Source organism: Haliotis rubra, unplaced genomic scaffold, assembly GCF_003918875.1.
Source record: "Haliotis rubra isolate DU_JTF1 unplaced genomic scaffold, ASM391887v1 Scf468, whole genome shotgun sequence".
NCBI classification, from domain to species: Eukaryota; Metazoa; Mollusca; class Gastropoda; order Lepetellida; family Haliotidae; genus Haliotis; species Haliotis rubra.
Window position 1 is genome coordinate 494,263 of NW_025767155.1, and position 17,842 is coordinate 512,104.

Here is a 17,842-nt window from a genome sequence, read left to right on the forward strand (position 1 = left end):
CTCTTGTTTAAGTCTGTGTATCCTCGTGTGTAATTTATATGAATATTATGGTGTAATAAACAGCATTAAGCAGTATCTTGCAACTCTTGTTAACCAAAAGTGCATCAGACTGTTTTGAAGAACATTGTACTACAATAACATATACTTACAACAAATTCCTTTATATTAAAATGAAAATATGTTCAGTATTATCTTTGTTTCTATTGCCAGAGTGAAAAGGAAACTATTGTCCATTTATTTTGGGAATGTGATGTTACTAAGGACTACAAGGATAAAGTTTTGAAATGGATAGACTAGTGTGGTCATGTGTGCAATATGAAGCTAAGTGCTGAATTTATACTATTTGGAGTTCAAGAAAACATAACAGACTAGGTTTTTGATTTCATATTGCTTTTTGCAAAGAAACAGAAAAATATTTAGATGATTTGTCAAGGAAATAGACATAAGGTACAAAATAGAAAAGGACATAGCTTTTAGAAACAGTGATCAGGATAAGTTGTACCAGTCTTGGATGTTGTATCGTACTCTTTGCATCATTGGAGCAGCAATAAACAAGATCATAGAATATATATTTAACATGTAATACGAGGCCAGCAGATTTCTATTGAGTTGTTAAGCTTTTGAGTGTTTGTCCTAAGGCCAGACCAATTTTATTTATTGTTTTACAGATCTGCCTGTCATATTTTTTCAAGAATAAGAGAATTTTTTTTTAAATTTCCCCGCTCAAAAAGTAAAATGCTAATGCTTTTATTGGCCAAAAATGTAAACTTACAAGAAAAATTTTTTTTTAGATTGTTTTTAGCCTCATATACACTTCATAAATTGACAAAAGTAAAATACTTTTAGTATTTAGAAGGAATATTACTTTGATTGGTGATTTTATTTATATATTTTTTCCCTCCTGCCTTTAGGTTTTCTGAGGACTAAAATACGTAAAACAAGAAATAAAATTGGTCTGGCCTAAAGGAGGAAAAATACCTCCTCTGTACATCTTTTAACAACCATGGAAACACAATATTACATGTACATCATGCTGTTGTACTCTAATTACCCTAAGTGTGCTATGCCATGTGTAACAGGAGGAAATAAATATGTAAAACAAAAAAAATATCTTAATACAGTCAAATCCCGATGAGTCGAATGCTGGTGTCTCGAATATTATGCATAACTCGAAGTACCTGTCGGTCCCCACCATTCCCTGTTATGGTTGTGATCATTTGAATACCGGTTACACGAATTCGTCTCATAAATACACACGATGACTCGAAAAGGAAATTTGGTCCCATAAGATTCAAACAACAGCAGTCTTGTATACATAAGCCGAAGTCAGTCAATGAGAAGTTGATTGGTGTAGCAACCTGATCCAATTAACAAACCAGCGCGACTCGCACCTTTCCGCCATTGATGGGTGAGTTCAAAAAGGCAGATTAGTGATTTTACGGAAATCACTGTCTGTGCTAATCAGACTGGAACTGATAAGTGATATGGTAATCATTAGATAAACAAATGCTTAGGCGGAGGAATTAGGACTGGATCATCTTTTTTTCTACCCTCATAGACTTACCTATACTACATGGATAAGTCGAATTTATTACTTGGTCCCCAGCGATTCGACTCATCGGGATTTGACTGTACATGTATATAAACTGCATGTATATAAAGTATAACTTAAATGAATATGTTGAGATATGATTCTCTTAGTCTCTTCAGTATTTTGCGAGACGACCTCCTTGCCCTGCAATACAGGACTGAATGTGCCTAGGTACACTACCGATCAAAGTTTGTAGGAAATTGTGTGACACGAGTATCCCCAAATTCGACCACTTCTTTCTTCATATCCTCAAGATTTCTAAGTCCTTTTTGTTTATTCTGTTCTTCATTAGTCCTCACACATTCTCAAAAGGGTTAAGATCTGGGCTGTAGCTGGGCCAGTCTAAAACTTGAACATTTGTCCGACAAACACTTTTGTGTAGCCTGCAGTGTGTTTGGGGTCATTGTCTTGCTGGAAAATCCAATTATCTTCTTATACAATGTTCGGGCTGTTGGAAGGAGGTGATCATGTAAGATGTCAACGTATCGCTCCTTCGTCCTATTTCCAGTGAAAAAAAACAACGGCGTCACTCCACATGATATCCCACCCCACATATGAGATTTCGGGCTATGTCTTGGGCATTGGTAGATAGGTTTCACGGTATCTTTTGTCCAAATGTTCACACAGTTTGGAAAAAGTCAGACAGAACTTTCATCAGAAAAGAAAACATCCCAATCTTGATTTTCTCGAGCCCTACACCAGTTTAAACATTTCTTTTTGTGCATCTTTCATCAATGGTGAAGGACTCTCATGTCTACCAGCTAACTCTCTTGCATCAGTTGCAACCCTTTCAAAGTCACCTGGAACCAGCTTTACTTTCTCCTCTCCTCTGCTGTCAAATCTGTCCACTCTCCTAGAGTTCAATGCGCAGTCATCGCTGCATTGGAGTGTGAAATCTGCTATATCATCAAAGGAAGATGCCTGCTACACCAGGGGAGATAACCCTTGATGTAGTTAGGTTCATTCTGAAGCCTACACCCTTCCATATCAAGTACCTTACTACATAATGTAACACTTATTTAAAAAATTTAGGAAACAAAGATTTTCTCAATAATTTCTGGGAAACTGTGTACATTGTTTGTGTTGGGTAATTGGAATTTTGAACATTTCAATTTTACAAATATTAAAGTGTGCTCGCCTTGTATCATGGGTATGTTGGGTCCATGTATTGTAATGGTATACTCACTCCCTCACTCTAGTGCGCACACACACACTTATATCGAGTTCACAAGTTCACTCACAAATTGTGACTTAATTCAACAAGTGCTAATAATATATGTCAAAACCACAGATTTAAATGGATATGTTTTTGTTTGCATTTGGAGATGACCGAAGGCAGTGTATGAAATAAGGCCTGTCCGACTGCCTGAGACAGGCTAGATTTCTGACAGTCTAAATTTACAGCTTTCCAGCCCAATAGTCTGGTAAAATTTTTAATTGTACCATACACCTGAGTAAATTCACTTTATCTTGGGGTCTGGTCTGCTTAAATCATTTTTGGGCTGGTAACATTTTGAAGTTGGCAGCCCGGACGTCTGGCTGGAATTTTGGCTTATTTCATACACTGCTGAAGGATAATGAAACCACACTGAAATTGGCAGTTCAGCTTTCCCTTGATACTGTATCTGGTTGTGAATGTAGGATGCTGTAAGGTTTCACTGAATCTAATCGCCACAGCTTATTAGAAGATCATTTACTGTAGGTCATTGGCACTAAATGTGCTTCAAAGGACATTTTCTTTATATGTACGAAGATCATATAAATCTACAGAAATTACAATCTTCCACTTAAGGGTATATCTGGTTTATATGTTGGCGAGTTCATTGGAAATATTTGCATTTGATATTAAAGGTCACATGTATACTGTGGTTATTGTATTCCTCGCAGATGTGAATTTGGTACAAATCCTTCAGCTGATGAATTGGAATTGTTTTTATCATGTAATTGTAGGTCATGGTCTAAGTCTGAAAGTTAAATGACATGTTTTAGGCAAGCTTATACATGATTTCAGTATCATATGATCAACCACATTATCAGCTGATGCAGACTGTCTGGGGGCAAAAGGTTGGTGTTAAAGACACATGGAAAGCTCCCCAAAATGTTCCTTTGAGTATGACTGAGCTAACCAGTAGTATTTTTCTGGGCTGACGCTCTATCCAGCTGGTGGTACTGCAGCAACATGTCAGTAAATGGCAGGTCGATATGTAGACACCCTGCGTGAGGGACATATCACAGTGATGTTCTTTCCGAGACGTTATCCATTTGGTGGCAATCTTTATCATGCTTTCACTAGCCTGTTTGATCCAGACCCGATTACTCAGAGAGCCTGCTACTTCATACAATACAGGCCTTTAATCAACTACTGGGAAAGAAAAAATAAAATTCACAGAAACAAGGTTCAACATCATCACTTTTGTCAGTTTTTAATGTCAAGATTGATGTGTGTTTATTATCATACTGGTACACAATGAAACTGAAAGATAAACTACCATGTTTTCATGGTAGATTTCAAGAAGAATCAGATACCACTATTTCCGATTAATCTTGGATAAATATTCAGAATTTGGTATTGCTGGTTTTTGTGTAAATTCTTATATTCTGTGCAAAAGAGAATGCTTGTACACTATGATCAGAACATGCAAATCCATGTTTTCCAGGTGAATAGATTTAATACCATTAATTCAAAAACATTGTAAATATGTAGAAATTGAGTTCCATCCCACGAAGCATTCCTATTACATTAAGGCTGTTGTGCAGGTTTAAGTGTCCGTGAAATCTGAAAAGGCAAAATATCATGTCATTAAACTTTTGACTCTGAACAAAGTATCATATTATTCATAAACATGTCTCCACCCCAAACCTCATATTTTTAGGTACATTACTTAAAGTTATAACTACATGTGTTTTGAAAAAAATACACATTATAGATCAAGTGTCTGGCAGAAGTATTCATTAGCTTTACAGGCTTGGTAGGCAACAAATGCAACTTGTACATGTTTGAGTAAAGTCCAAATTGTTTCCATAGAAACATAAATAATTCAAACAAGTACGAAAATATTGAAAGTCAATAGTTGAGCATGTGGTCACTATTACACAGTTTTTAACTTGGTCTGATGCTTACCTCCTCGAACTTGTGAATTTGTCTGATGAAGAAATCTCCATATCTTCTAGCAACTTTCGTGTCCGCTACATGAATCATCTCCTGAAATAAGCAGAAACCACATGTCATTGTTCTACAAGTGTACTATCTTTTGTTTGTATTGAGCACAACCCAAACCAATCCAGTGAAATGAAAGTGACATCTCACACAGTTTGTGTTTCCTTCAGGTAAAAACTCCTTGTTCAGTCTGGGACTCTCAACACTGAGATGCCAACCCTTGTTTTTGGAGTAAAACAAGTAATGTTTACTTTTAAGAATAGTTGATGAGTGTCATCTTTAAGAGTCTCAGCTGGGTTAAGCTTGAACATGTTCATTAGGCCCAAAGGTAATTTAGTCAAAAGAGCAAGATTGCAGCAAGATTACTTTCAAGAATATCTATAAATAATGAAAGGGGCTTAAATAGGTACCCATTTTATGCATATCTACAATATGAATTGAAACAAAAACTTCTGGATTGGTAGTGTTTAAGTGTACAACCCATAAGTCCCAAAATCCTGACATACCCTATCAATGTAGAAGTCCACTTCTGAAGCAGACTGGAATTCTCCCTCGAGCCCACTTGTGCCCTTTGTCCACACCAGGTTCTTCATCTTGTGCTGAAACAAGAAGCGAGTGAGTGAGTGAGAGAGCGGGCAAGAGTTTGGTACTGTTCTGAACAGCCATATTTTCAGTGTGATACAAGAGGAATGCCTGATGTGATGCAGATCTTTGATGTTTACCACTATGGTGAAACGGATTTACAAGCATGACATTAGAAACATGTGTTTCCTGGGACATCTGGCAAAACTGCTCAGCAGTAATATCGCAGCATTTAAGAGAAAACCTCAGCATCAAACCAATATGCTATCTGGTACATGGGACTGCAGAAGCAGGTTGGCTCAAGGCTAACACTGTGCTCCTATGGGGATTAAATTATTTATTATATGATACTTATATAGCGCACATATCCAGGCAACTAGTGCTTGCTCAAGGCGCCGATATTTTTCCCTCGATCATTGGCTGTCAATCTCAATGGCACATCGTATTATCAATCTCAACTCCCTGGGGAGTATACAACTCTTGCAGCCACTAGGCGCACCGAGTTATTGTGTCTTTCTCATCCTAGCGAGGTACCCATTCACAGCTGGGTGGACTGGGACACATAGTCACAGTATTTTGTCCAAGTTCACTGCATGTTGCTGTACCTGCAACTAGGTGTTTGCACGTATTCATGTGGCCACCATCTGGTCACGTACCAACGGATTCGTGGGTTCTTTTAAATGCACAGGGTTGTGTACTGTACACTAGGGGTTGTGACAACACTGAAAGAGTCTGCACACAAAGTTGACTCCAAGGTTTTTACACCCGGTAACAGGTGGGCTCGATCCCGACACCTCAACCTCGCTGGATCACTAGCCTGGTGCCTTAGCCAGCTTGCCCACCACGCCCAGTGAACATTCTCTTATTCATGTATGACTGAGATAGTTGATACTAAATGTTGATCTGAACACAGTGTCATTAGTGAGTGAGTCAGTATGGTTTTATGCCGCTTTTAGCAATATTCCAGCAATATCATGGCGGGGGACACCAGAAATGGGCTTCACACATTGTACCCATGTGGAGAAAGTGTCATTAGTAACACAGCATGTAACAAGTTGAGAAGAAAGCCCAATGTGGAATATTATGTGTTGAGAATCACATACCTTGAAGCACATGAGATGGGTCCTCAGCTGATCCTCTGACTGAAATACAATATTGAATGATGATTACGGTGACAGATTGTAATATTACAAGTTTGTCTAACAATTACAATTATGTACCTTCACATTTGACACAGATAGTCCAAGATTATTATCTTGAGGACAATTCCTCATTTCAACAGAATTCATTAATATCACTGCAAAGGTTGATGTGGCAGAAACATTTCTAGTTACGCATGTCCCAGATATTTACCACTTTAGTGAAACCCACTAGCACAGGTATGGTCCTGGCAAACTTAGGAACATGATCAGGGTGACCTAGATTCGAACCCACAATCACAGGTTTTACAATGAGCCGAACTCTGCATAGTGAATGGTGGCACCTTAGACGAGTGTCTGTCTGTTGCTCAATACAGCAATATTACAGTTGTTAATGCTTAAATTTGAATCTGGACCAGACAATCCAGTGATTGACATCATGAGCACTTTTCCACACATATGGGAAAGAAAACATGAATCAACCAAGTCAGCGAGACCTATCCCATTAGTCACCTCCCACAACAAGCATGGGTTCCTGAATACCTATTCTAACCTGGATCTTCATGGGTGCTTTCTCTCTCCCTCCTTCCCCAAAAAAAAAACAACAACAACAACAACACACACACAATGATGCTAACTACTCACCATATCCATGAAGACAGCAAGTTTTGAGATGGGCAGGGTTGTGTAAAGTTTCAGGTAACTGAAAAGACAATTTAGGGTAAGACTATTCAAGGGGGTGACCATTCAATTATTTGTTAAACAAAACACTACAACATCATGCATAGGGTGGTAAAGTTTGGGAAGGCTTGGATTAATTGGCATCTCTGGGATATTACACCAACTCTGTTTCCCTGTAAACTCTTTAATTACTAATCCAGCAGGTAGAGATCACTATAGAGACTTAGAAACAATATCTAGCCCAAGATCAGTGACTGACTGACTTACTGAGGTTTTATCTTTAGCAATAGAGACTTAGAAACAATACACAATGTACCCATGTGGGGATTCGAACCAAGACCCCACAGGAAGATCAGGAAAGAGATGGAACAGTAACGTATGGTCCACTCAACTGTTCAGTGTAGATGAGTTTACAGTAGTTTCAGACAGTACCTGAGTCAGAACATTATGTCAAACAAGAACTAGGAGGAAAGACTCAAGGGGTATATTGAATTATTTGTTAAGCAAGGAAAGCTTAAAGTGATGCAGGTCTTAAACATTTACCACTTCAGAGAAACTGTCAAACAATCAGGATGAATACAATTATAACCCACTATTATCAGTTTCTGGTACACCTAAGGGACAGAGCTCTGCACAGTGAATCAAGGCACCAAAAGACAACTGAGCTAGCTTTGCCATGTCAACATTTAGTAAGGCTCCTACCTCCTAATGGTGGGAACAAGGATCTGTTGTCGGACCTCCTCCTGGAACACCGTCAGCTGCAGCTGGAACGGCTCCTGCAGCAAAAACACAACTTGTAACAGATTGTCATATTTTGTCAGTAAAGCAAATCAGGTTGAACAAAATCCAAAATTATCTAAGAAGAAGTGTTTGCCACTGATATGGCAATGTTCCCTGCCGCTAAAGAATGGAATATCTATATTTACTATTTTTTGGTCACATACAAGATGCCTGAAATGATTGGTGTCTGCATAATCACCCAATGTAGGCTGTCAACATACTTGAAAACAATGGGTGCAATGTTTTATGAGATATCGCATTTAAATAAGTGTGAAAAGTGGTCAAAGTGTCGTGGTGATGAAAATAAGGTCAAGGTCACCTAAATCAACTGGTGTCTGTGTAATCCCCCAACGTAGGCTGTCACCAAATTTGAAGACATTGGGTAGAACAGTGCATGAGATATCGCATGAACAAGGGTTAAAAGTGTGCAAAGTGTTCTGGTGTCCTTGAAGATACGGTCAAGTCCACCCAAATCAACTGGTGTCTGCGTAATCCCCCAATGTAGGCTGTTACCAACTTTGAAGACATTGGGTACAACAGTTCATGAGATATCACGTTAAAGAACCACTAAACTTTGTTTTTTGTTACTCTTTTAACCATTACATATGAAAGATTTGTGGTTAGTCTTATGCGTAACACCAAATTTATTCTTTAAAAACTTGTGGTTAATTAATACCGGTTTATTAAAAGTGGCCAAAAAGTCGCCTGCTTCCTCTCTAACCAAACGTAAAACCACAGACAGGTTTAACTAACTCTGTCGCCAGAGCACTGCAGTGACGCCATATGAGGAACGATTTTCAGTTAGTTGTATAGAAAGTGTATAGCAGGCTCATCATTTTGATGATTTCTCGACATGAACGACAACATGCCGAATCGCTGCTTTGTCGCCAATTGCTCTAGGGGTCGGGTGATGGTGTCACCATGCACAGATTTCCACAGGACCCCGCAGTTCGTGGCTAAATGGGTTATGTTTGTGAGTGCGGCTTAGGCGTTGTGGAAGCCTGAAATGATATCTTACTTGTGTTCAGATCGCTTCACGGAAGTTAAAGAATCAAAACTACTTACTAGTTATAGTAAAATATGTATATGATTGAAAGGTTGATGTGGCAGAAACATTTCTAGTTACATGTCCCAGATATTTACCACTTTAGTGAAACCCACTAGCACAGGTATGGTCCTGGCAAACTTAGGAACATGATCAGGGTGACCTAGATTCAGAACTTTAACAATCACAGGTTTTACAATGAGCCCAACTCTGCAGAGTGAATGGTGGCACCTTAGATGAGTGTCTGTCTGTTGCTCAATACAGCAATATTACAGTTGTTAATGCTTAAACTTGAATCTGGACCAGACAATCCAGTGATTGACATCATGAGCACTTTTCTACACATTTGGGAAAGAAAACATGAATCAACCAAGTCAGCGACTCCTATCCCATTAGTCACCTCTCAGAACAGGCATGGGTTCCTGAATACCTATTCTAACTTGGATCTCCATGGGTCCTTTCTCTCTCTCTCCCCAACACACACACAATGATGCTAACTACTCACCATATCCATGAAGACAGCAAGTTTTGAGATGGGCAGGGTTGTGTAAAGTTTCAGGTAACTGAAAAGACAATTTAGGGTAAGACTATTCAAGGGGGTGACCATTCAATTATTTGTTAAACAAAAACACAACATCATGCATAGGGTGGTAAAGTTTGGGAAGGCTTGGATTAATTGGCATCTCTGGGATATTACACCAATTCTGTTTCCCTGTAAACTCTACTTTAATTACTAATCCAGCAGGTAGAGATTACTCTAGAGACTTAGAAACAATATCTAGACCAAGATCAGGAAAAAGATGGAACAGTAACGTATGGTCCACTCAACTGTTCAGTGTAGATGAGTTTACGGTAGTTTCAGACAGTACCTGAGTCAGAACATGATGTCAAACAAGAACTAGGAGGAAAGACTCAAGGGGTATATTGAATTATTTGTTAAGCAAGGAAAGCCTAAAGTGATGCAGGTCTTAAACATTTACCACTTTAGAGGAACTGTCAAACAATCAGGATGAATACAATTATAACCCACTATTATCAGTTTCTGGTAGACCTAAGGGACAGAGCTCTGCACAGTGAATCAAGGCACCAAAGACAACTGAGCTAGCTTTGCCATGTCAACATTTAGTAAGGCTCCTACCTCCTAATGGTGGGAACAAGGATCTGTTGTCGGACCTCCTCCTGGAACACCGTCAGCTGCAGCTGGAACGGCTCCTGCAGCAAAAACACAACTTGTAACAGATTGTCATATTTTGTCAGTAAAGCAAATCAGGTTGAACAAAATCCAAAATTATCTAAGAACAAGTGTTTGCCACTGATATGGCAATGTTCCCTGCCGCTAAAGAATGGAATATCTATATTTACTATTTTTGATCACATACAAGATGCCTGAAATGATTGGTGTCTGCATAATCACCCAATGTAGGCTGTCAACATACTTGAAAGCAATGGGTGCAATGTTTTATGAGATATAAGCATTTAAATAAGTGTGAAAAGTGGTCAAAGTGTCCGTGGTGATGAAAATAAGGTCAAGGTCACCCAATCAACTGGTGTCTGTGTAATCCCCAACGTAGGCTGTCACCAAATTTGAAGACATTGGGTAGAACAGTGCATGAGATATCGTCATGAACAAGGGTTAAAAGTGTGCAAAGTGTCGTGGTGTCCTTGAAGATAACGGTCAAGTCCACCCAAAATCAACTGGTGTCTACCGTAATCCCCCCAATGTAGGCTGTTACCAAATTTGAAGACATTGGGTACAACAGTTCATGAGATATCGCGTTAACAGGATTTTGAAAAGTGGTCAAAGTGCCATAGTGACCTTGAAAATAAGGTCAAGGTCACCAAAATCAACTGGTGTCTTGGTAATCCCCAATGTAGGCTGTCACCAAATTTGAAGACATTGGTTGGGTACAACAGTTCATGAGATATCCGTTAACAAGAATCGGAACGGGGCGATCGCGGATGTCGCTGAATACATAGTCCCCGTTCCGCTGTGGGCGGGGCGATTATCTTTTTACATCATTACCTAAACAAATATCACAGGGGCTAGAAAGAAGTACCTCCAGCCAAAATTTTACGATAGATAGAAAAGACACAGACTCTTCTGACTGAATTTCGTCATTCTTCCATGGTAGCCACATGTGTACCACCTCACTACATGTTCATGTTCTTGTCATAACCAGCAGCCAAAGAGTCAGGAAGAGAACTAAACCACAGACCTCATACATGATTACTAGTGACAATGTGTGAACTGACTGTTGGTGTTGCTGTAGCCATTGTTTATCATTGCAATAAACAAGATTCACTCAGTAATCCTTATCATAAGCAAGTTATACATCAGATTCCCCATCTGTAGGAAGATAAACTCTACAGTCAATTCGACCATTGATGAGAGAGCATAACCCAGCACCAAATTACACAATTGCTGCCTGTAAACAAACAGGTCCGGGGCAGTTGACAAGTCTTTAGTACCGGAATTGCTCCTCGGATGACTAAATGCGTTTGACAATTGTTGTACGACAACTGCTGTACTTGGTTGACCTCTCACCTTGTGGTAGTTGCTGCCTCCGCCGTCGTAGTTAGGAGGCACTGGGGACAAGAACTTGGGGCACGCAAAGGAGAAAGATTGCTCAAACTCGGCCATGTCACTGCAAAACAAAACAATTCCTATTACCTGTCAGCAGATTACCAGTCAATGGGTCTACAATATGGAGCAGAAGATTTGTATGATCCCAGCTATGGTTTCCCTGACAACTTCTCATCCAACTTGGCCTGCCAACATTTCTTCATTTTTCAAGTGAGATACAGCAACTTGTCGCTGTATTTATTCTTTCCATTGCACTCAAGATCACAAACCCACCCTTTCTGTAGCCGGAGCATCTTGTCTGCAAACTTCTCACGGAGCTGAGAGTGCACACTTTCATCAATCCTCATGGGGTGAAGCACCAGACAGATGGCCAGCAGTGTGTACATCTTCTCGTTCTGCTTGGAGATCTGCCAACACATCAGTTGTATGTGCATCACACAACTCATATTTCTCAGCTTTTGTCCTCAATAACAATACAGCAAACTTTTAAAAATCGGAAATTCTTCCTCCCCAAACATGTAGCTTTGAGTGAGTGGTAAATATTTATTAAAATGTTACGACAATCAGGACAATGAAATACTTGTCCTAATCCATTTTGCAAATACATAATCAATTTCATTTCAAAGTAACTATTTATCAAACAAGCTTTCTTTTCTCAAAGCAAAATCATTTTCCCTTCTACCTACACAACTACATTCATTACATGTTCACTAGCGTCCATATTTGCCCCATTTCTGTGTATTGGCGGATTGTCTCCCTTCTCACCTGGTCGTACAATGACGCCCTGTTCTGGAACATGGACTTGGTACGCTGGATGTACAGCAGGATGTTGGAGAAGGTTCGGATTGCATCCTGGTAGCGCCGCATCATCATATAGGCAAAGCCCACGTAGTAGAAGGTGGTGATCTGACAGGCTGGCACTCTTGAGTACAGGTTCTAGACACACACACAAACATTTCGTAAACAGTTTCTCCCTGGTGTTGTTGATACAGTTTACTTAGTGAGCAGAAAGTCTGGTTCGATCTCCCCCATGAAAGATGGTCCTCAGGAAACCTGGTGCTTTGCATTCAGCAGATGAAACAAGGACAGTGTCAGTATAATGAGCGGGAAGCCTTGTTAAACTCTGTACCATCAGAAACCTGCAAGTCTCAACTAGTTTTGTTTTTCGTTCTTTAAAGCCGCACTAATGCAGCTCACGAGCGATCTGTAAGTAAGTAATACAATCTGGACCAGACAATCTACATAATTGGGATAATGGCGACCTGTGTCAACCAGATCAACAAGCCTGACCACTGGATCCCGTTAGTCACGTCTTAAGACAAGCATTGGTTGCTGAAGACCAATTCTTACACGGTTCTTTATGGGTTTCTCGACTAGTACAAGCAGCCACACACACACATGCATGCACATCACTTCAGAAGAACAACAATACTTAAGGCAATGCAAACTCTATTTCACAAACCCATATTAAAAGAGTTACTATTTTCAGCTTATATAATCCATAACTGCAGATTGACCATTTACCTTGGGAAAAGAGATTGATATATATGGCAACTACCCAATATTGCTCATGGGTATTTTGGGGGGCTGAATAAGTAAACTCAGAATTTGAATGCCAGTTTCTTAAAACCACTGAACATAATCTGTTTGATTCATGTACTATCTGCATACAGAACTGCCTGAAATGAACAGAAGTCATTCTGCTACAGATGCACAACTCGGCTCTGATCTCACCTTCTTGTTGAAGTCGATGTTCTCCAGCACCTTGAGGGCCTGGTAGTAATCTCCCAGTAGGGAGTGCAGTCTCAGCAGGCCGATGAGGCTGAAGTAGCCCAGCATCTTGTACAGCGAGTGCTGGCCGAACTCACCAGCCACACTCTCAGCATCACCTGAAAAAACAACATTGCGTCACTATATAAATCACACTGAGACAAGTAAAGAAAGACATACACAAATATGGGTCAGTAGGTTCAATACTTTGCACATGATGTGATATCAATGCAATGTGGACCGCCTCCGTGGTGTAGTGGTTAGAGCGTCCGCCCGGAGAGCGGAAGGTCGCGGGTTAGATCCCCGGCCACGTCATACCAAAAGACATTAAAATATGGTACTTGTTGGTCCCTGCCCGGCGCTCAGCATTAATGGGTACAACAAGGACTGGTCGGCTCGGAGTCAGTATACTGTGTCTGAGTGGGGTATTCATGCTTCACTGCGGTATGGTATCTCAGTGGGCTAGCACTATAAAACCAGCTTAAGTCTGGGCTAGTACAAGCAGCCGCACATACACATACACACGCATGCATGTCGTCATATGAGCGAAATATTCTCAAGCACGACGTTAAACCCAATTTCACCTCACCTCAATGCAATGTTTAGGTACCAGGTTTCATGTGACGCGACACCATTCACTAGACACAGAACATAATGATGGTGTAATGGTGGGGAAAAGCCTGATGACGGGAGTGTCACTGTTTATAACAATGTGTTTACTGGTTTTACATCAATCATCACAACATCCACTTTATAGTGAAAACAAGCTGATTACAACCCTTGTAATCTTATCATGATAATGTTGAAACAACATTCATAGGTAAATATCCCTGTATTGAAACTTGTTTCAAAAACATTGTGTTCTCAGAAGTACAACTGAATCATCCACATTTGCAAAATATTTTAAACTGTCCATGCCATCTGTGGACAGAAACTATTAACGAATGTCTTTTATGTGAAGCATCTTTCATACCTCTACCTAAATGGTTTACTTTCAATAAAGAAACAAACACGTCTTCAGGTCAATTAGGTGGATGTGAGGCAGGTGGAGATGAATCCACAAATCAATTTGTGAAGACTATCAATGAAACTGTTACCTCCACTGATGTAGACCTCCAACTGTCGGTTGATGTTGGACTTCTCCACCAGGGAGTGCAGGACGTTCAGGACGCTGTGTACATTCCAGATCTGCCACACACACAATAAAGAGCACATTCAGAAAACAACATACATTCCACTTCTACACGTGTACAAAACAAATTCAACATATCAACAGTGCAAATTAACACAACCTCATGACATTCAGGTTCTCTGATTCCATGCATGGAGCATGTTGGTTGGTCGGTTATCGCACTCAGCAATATTCCAGCTATATAGTGGTGGTCTGTAACTAATCGAGTCAGGACCAGACAATCCAGTGATCAGCATGGAGCACATGTACTCAGCCCAGAGATGCCAACCCTTAATCTAAGGAAAACGGAGTCATGACTGAAAGCCAGCCCTGAGCACCAAAGGTGAGAGTTGGGGGTGAGCGTGTGGTCCGCACTGCCATTTTGTTTCACTTTCATACAGACTATGACATGCATTCGGAAAAACTTCGTCAATAACACGCAATATACACAATCGACACCCAAAGGACCACACACTAAGCTTCTGAATGCTTTTAACAGTGTTCACTCAAATAAATCACCGGTGACTTACAAAATTGTATACCATAAAAATAAATTCAGAATTTTTTCTAGAAAATCAGAGTGGTTGGCATCTCTGCTCAGCCAATACAAAACATCTGCACTGCTCCATGTCACAGGCTGGAACTAAGAGTAAGTGACATGTTTTACACAGCGGAACAAAGTCTGCAACTGCCCGAATGTGTGCAACAATCAATGCTGTCAATCAACACTTGACCAACCCATCCTCTTACAACCAACACTGATTGCTTAGTGTCACAGCCGGAACAGCACGTATGGCTACTTAGAGACATTGGCACTCCACCCAGCTTAACATGCTACCTGTAGATGTACTTTACCTTGGGGTTTGTACGCAGACAGTCAATCTCCTCATCTGGCTTCTTGTTCAGCTTACAGCGGTAGATGCTGAATGACTGAAACTGTACGAACAACAAACGTCAAATGTGTCCTACAAAAAGAATAGTTCTGATTCCATAGTATAGCCATACAAACTGTGCAAGAATTTTCGTTAGCAAGTAAGTAATATTCCAGATACACGATATACATGACTCTGGACCACACAAGTTGACTTCATAAGCAACAAGCCACATCGTCAGGATAAGATGACCAGATCAATCAACCAAGTCGACAAGCTTAACTACTTTATCCACATCTTTAAGAGCCACTTTAGAAGTTTGCTTGATAAATGCCCAAACATATGTTCTAGAACCTCCGCATTCAAACAGGTGAACCAGAAGCTGAATCTATGAAGTCAATGCTGAACCTAATAATCAAATGAGGTAGTTTCTGCAAAACACTGCCCAAGGTTCTGCAATACACTGCCTATCAAGGGCCAATAACTCTTTCTATTCCAATCCTGAGCACCACCTACCTGGTAGATGAATTCGTCAATGATGTCCCACAGCCACTGGTTGGGCAGCTCAATGTGGACGGGGCCCTCTGCATCTGTTGCGAGGCAAATAAGACCCTCAGTCAATCACTATATCACAAACACAGCAATATTTCACTTACCATGAGTGAATCTGAGGTGAGGTGAAATAGGGTTTAATGTCGCACTTAAGAATATTTCGCTGTCATGACGATGTGCATGTGTGTGTATGTGTGTCCGCTTGTACTAGCCCAGACTTAAGCTGGTTTTATAGTGCTAGCTCACTGAGATACCGTGCGGCAGTTAAGCATGAATACCCCACTCAGACACATTATACTGACTCCAAGCCGACCAGTCCTTGTTGTACCCATTAATGCCGAGTCCAACTTGATTTTCTTTTACTTATGGAAATCACGAAAAATATAAATGCCAAAACTCTGCAAACAACAAAAGGCACTACTTCAAAATCTGTTTGATATATCTACAAAGTTTTGATGAAAGATATTGAATGGTTTTCAAGTTGTGATCTGGAAACGAAGCCCACCCCCCCTCCAAAACGTTTCCATGGAAACCAAGAAAAATAGAAATGACAAAATCCTGCAAATAGCAAAAGGCACCACTTTAGTTTCTGTTTGATATATCTACCAAGTCTTCTAGAAAGATATTGAACGGTTTTCGAGTTGTGCTCCGGAAATGAAGGTTACCCCTCCCTTTGAAACTAAGTTCAAATCATTTCCATGGAAACCCAAAAGAATAAAAATGTCAAAAATCTGTAAATAGCAAAAGGCACCACTTTAGGTTCTGTTTGATATATCCACCAATTTTTGTTGAAAAATATTGAAAGGTTTTTGAGTTATGCTTCGGAAACAAAATGATTCAGAGAGGACAGACAGACGAGGCGTCGACTATATCCCCCCACGAATGTTTTCACTTACTGAGGATAAAGTTGAAGAGGTTGCAGTAGTTGTAGTAAGACTCAAACCTCTGCTCCAGTGTCGGGCCACTCTGAAACAAAATATTACACACGACTTTGAACATCAGAAATGTCTTATCTCTCCTGTCACAACTTCTCATAATTTTACTGGGCATCTTCTGCCCAAAAAATCCATTAAATTGATGGACTTCACACAAGATAGCCGTCAACGAAAATTCAGATCTTCAGCAGGACAAGTAAAATAATGAACCAGTGACTTTTGTCACTAACCTGAATCTAGAGTCTAGTAAATTTCTGGCCTGGTCAGTAAAATGACACAAATATTCATTGGATAGATCCTAGTTAGAATAGTGGTTTGGGGCCCAGACTGAAATAGTTGCAGTAAACTGGCTATGATTGTGCCCAGTCGGAGGAGCACTCACCGTGACCCTGGCATAGATATGCCGGTAGTACAGCTCCTTGTACAGGATGAGAAACACTGGATCTGAAGCACCAAGGCAGATTATACTCACATGAGACATGTATATACATCCCTTCAAGATTTTCTCTTAAAAAATTGAGCAATACACTCAACCATGCTTCGCTGTATGAAAATCCCTGCTTACCCCTAAATACATCTGTACTATGTGCACACATACGCAATAAATCTTGCCATCTTAACATGGCATGAAACAGCTGATTCAGATGCCCTGTACCAAGACAACAAGCAAGCACCTTTCTTTTTATGTTAATACAATAACAGTATAACTGTAAAAATAATTTTGTAGACTTATCCTGACTCACACACTAAAGTAATTAGTTTGAGTCAGGAAAAAGAGAATTGATCATTTACAGCCCTAAATGCCTTTACTTACCATTGTTGACGATAGGTACTATGTGCTCCGCTTCAGGCCAGGGCGAGTTCTTAAAGAATCTGTCCGTTAGCTTGTTAAATCTGTGAACAATCAGGAGCATTAGTGCCAAACAACAATCATTTTCAAAACGGGGTTAAAAACTCGAACAAACCTGTAGAGGTTCCTGATT

The 17,842-nt window shown here is 40.0% G+C and overlaps 1 protein-coding gene and 1 long non-coding RNA gene across 3 annotated transcripts in view; one reads left to right on the plus strand and one right to left on the minus strand.

Annotated features, from left to right (window-relative positions):
- On the plus strand, window positions 1-14,854 carry LOC124290506. Its single transcript, XR_006901956.1, has 3 exons — window positions 1-11; window positions 9,005-9,012; window positions 14,775-14,854. It is a non-coding gene; the product is annotated as an uncharacterized LOC124290506 (long non-coding RNA).
- The window catches only part of LOC124290505 (eukaryotic translation initiation factor 3 subunit L-like), a 26,445-nt gene continuing 12,586 nt past the window's right edge, over window positions 3,984-17,842 (minus strand). For both annotated transcript variants that reach the window (XM_046727223.1, XM_046727222.1), the window contains 16 exons: window positions 17,674-17,753; window positions 17,242-17,303; window positions 16,821-16,890; window positions 15,889-15,962; window positions 15,356-15,436; window positions 14,427-14,517; window positions 13,294-13,448; window positions 12,325-12,495; window positions 11,833-11,966; window positions 11,521-11,620; window positions 10,114-10,187; window positions 9,481-9,538; window positions 6,434-6,472; window positions 5,255-5,347; window positions 4,713-4,793; window positions 3,984-4,367 (listed from right to left, as the gene is read on the minus strand). In XM_046727223.1, the coding sequence (XP_046583179.1) occupies window positions 4,332-4,367; window positions 4,713-4,793; window positions 5,255-5,347; window positions 6,434-6,472; window positions 9,481-9,538; window positions 10,114-10,187; window positions 11,521-11,620; window positions 11,833-11,966; window positions 12,325-12,495; window positions 13,294-13,448; window positions 14,427-14,517; window positions 15,356-15,436; window positions 15,889-15,962; window positions 16,821-16,890; window positions 17,242-17,303; window positions 17,674-17,753 (1,399 nt within the window). In that variant the 3' untranslated portion in view covers window positions 3,984-4,331. The remainder of the gene's footprint in view (window positions 4,368-4,712; window positions 4,794-5,254; window positions 5,348-6,433; window positions 6,473-9,480; window positions 9,539-10,113; window positions 10,188-11,520; window positions 11,621-11,832; window positions 11,967-12,324; window positions 12,496-13,293; window positions 13,449-14,426; window positions 14,518-15,355; window positions 15,437-15,888; window positions 15,963-16,820; window positions 16,891-17,241; window positions 17,304-17,673; window positions 17,754-17,842) is intronic.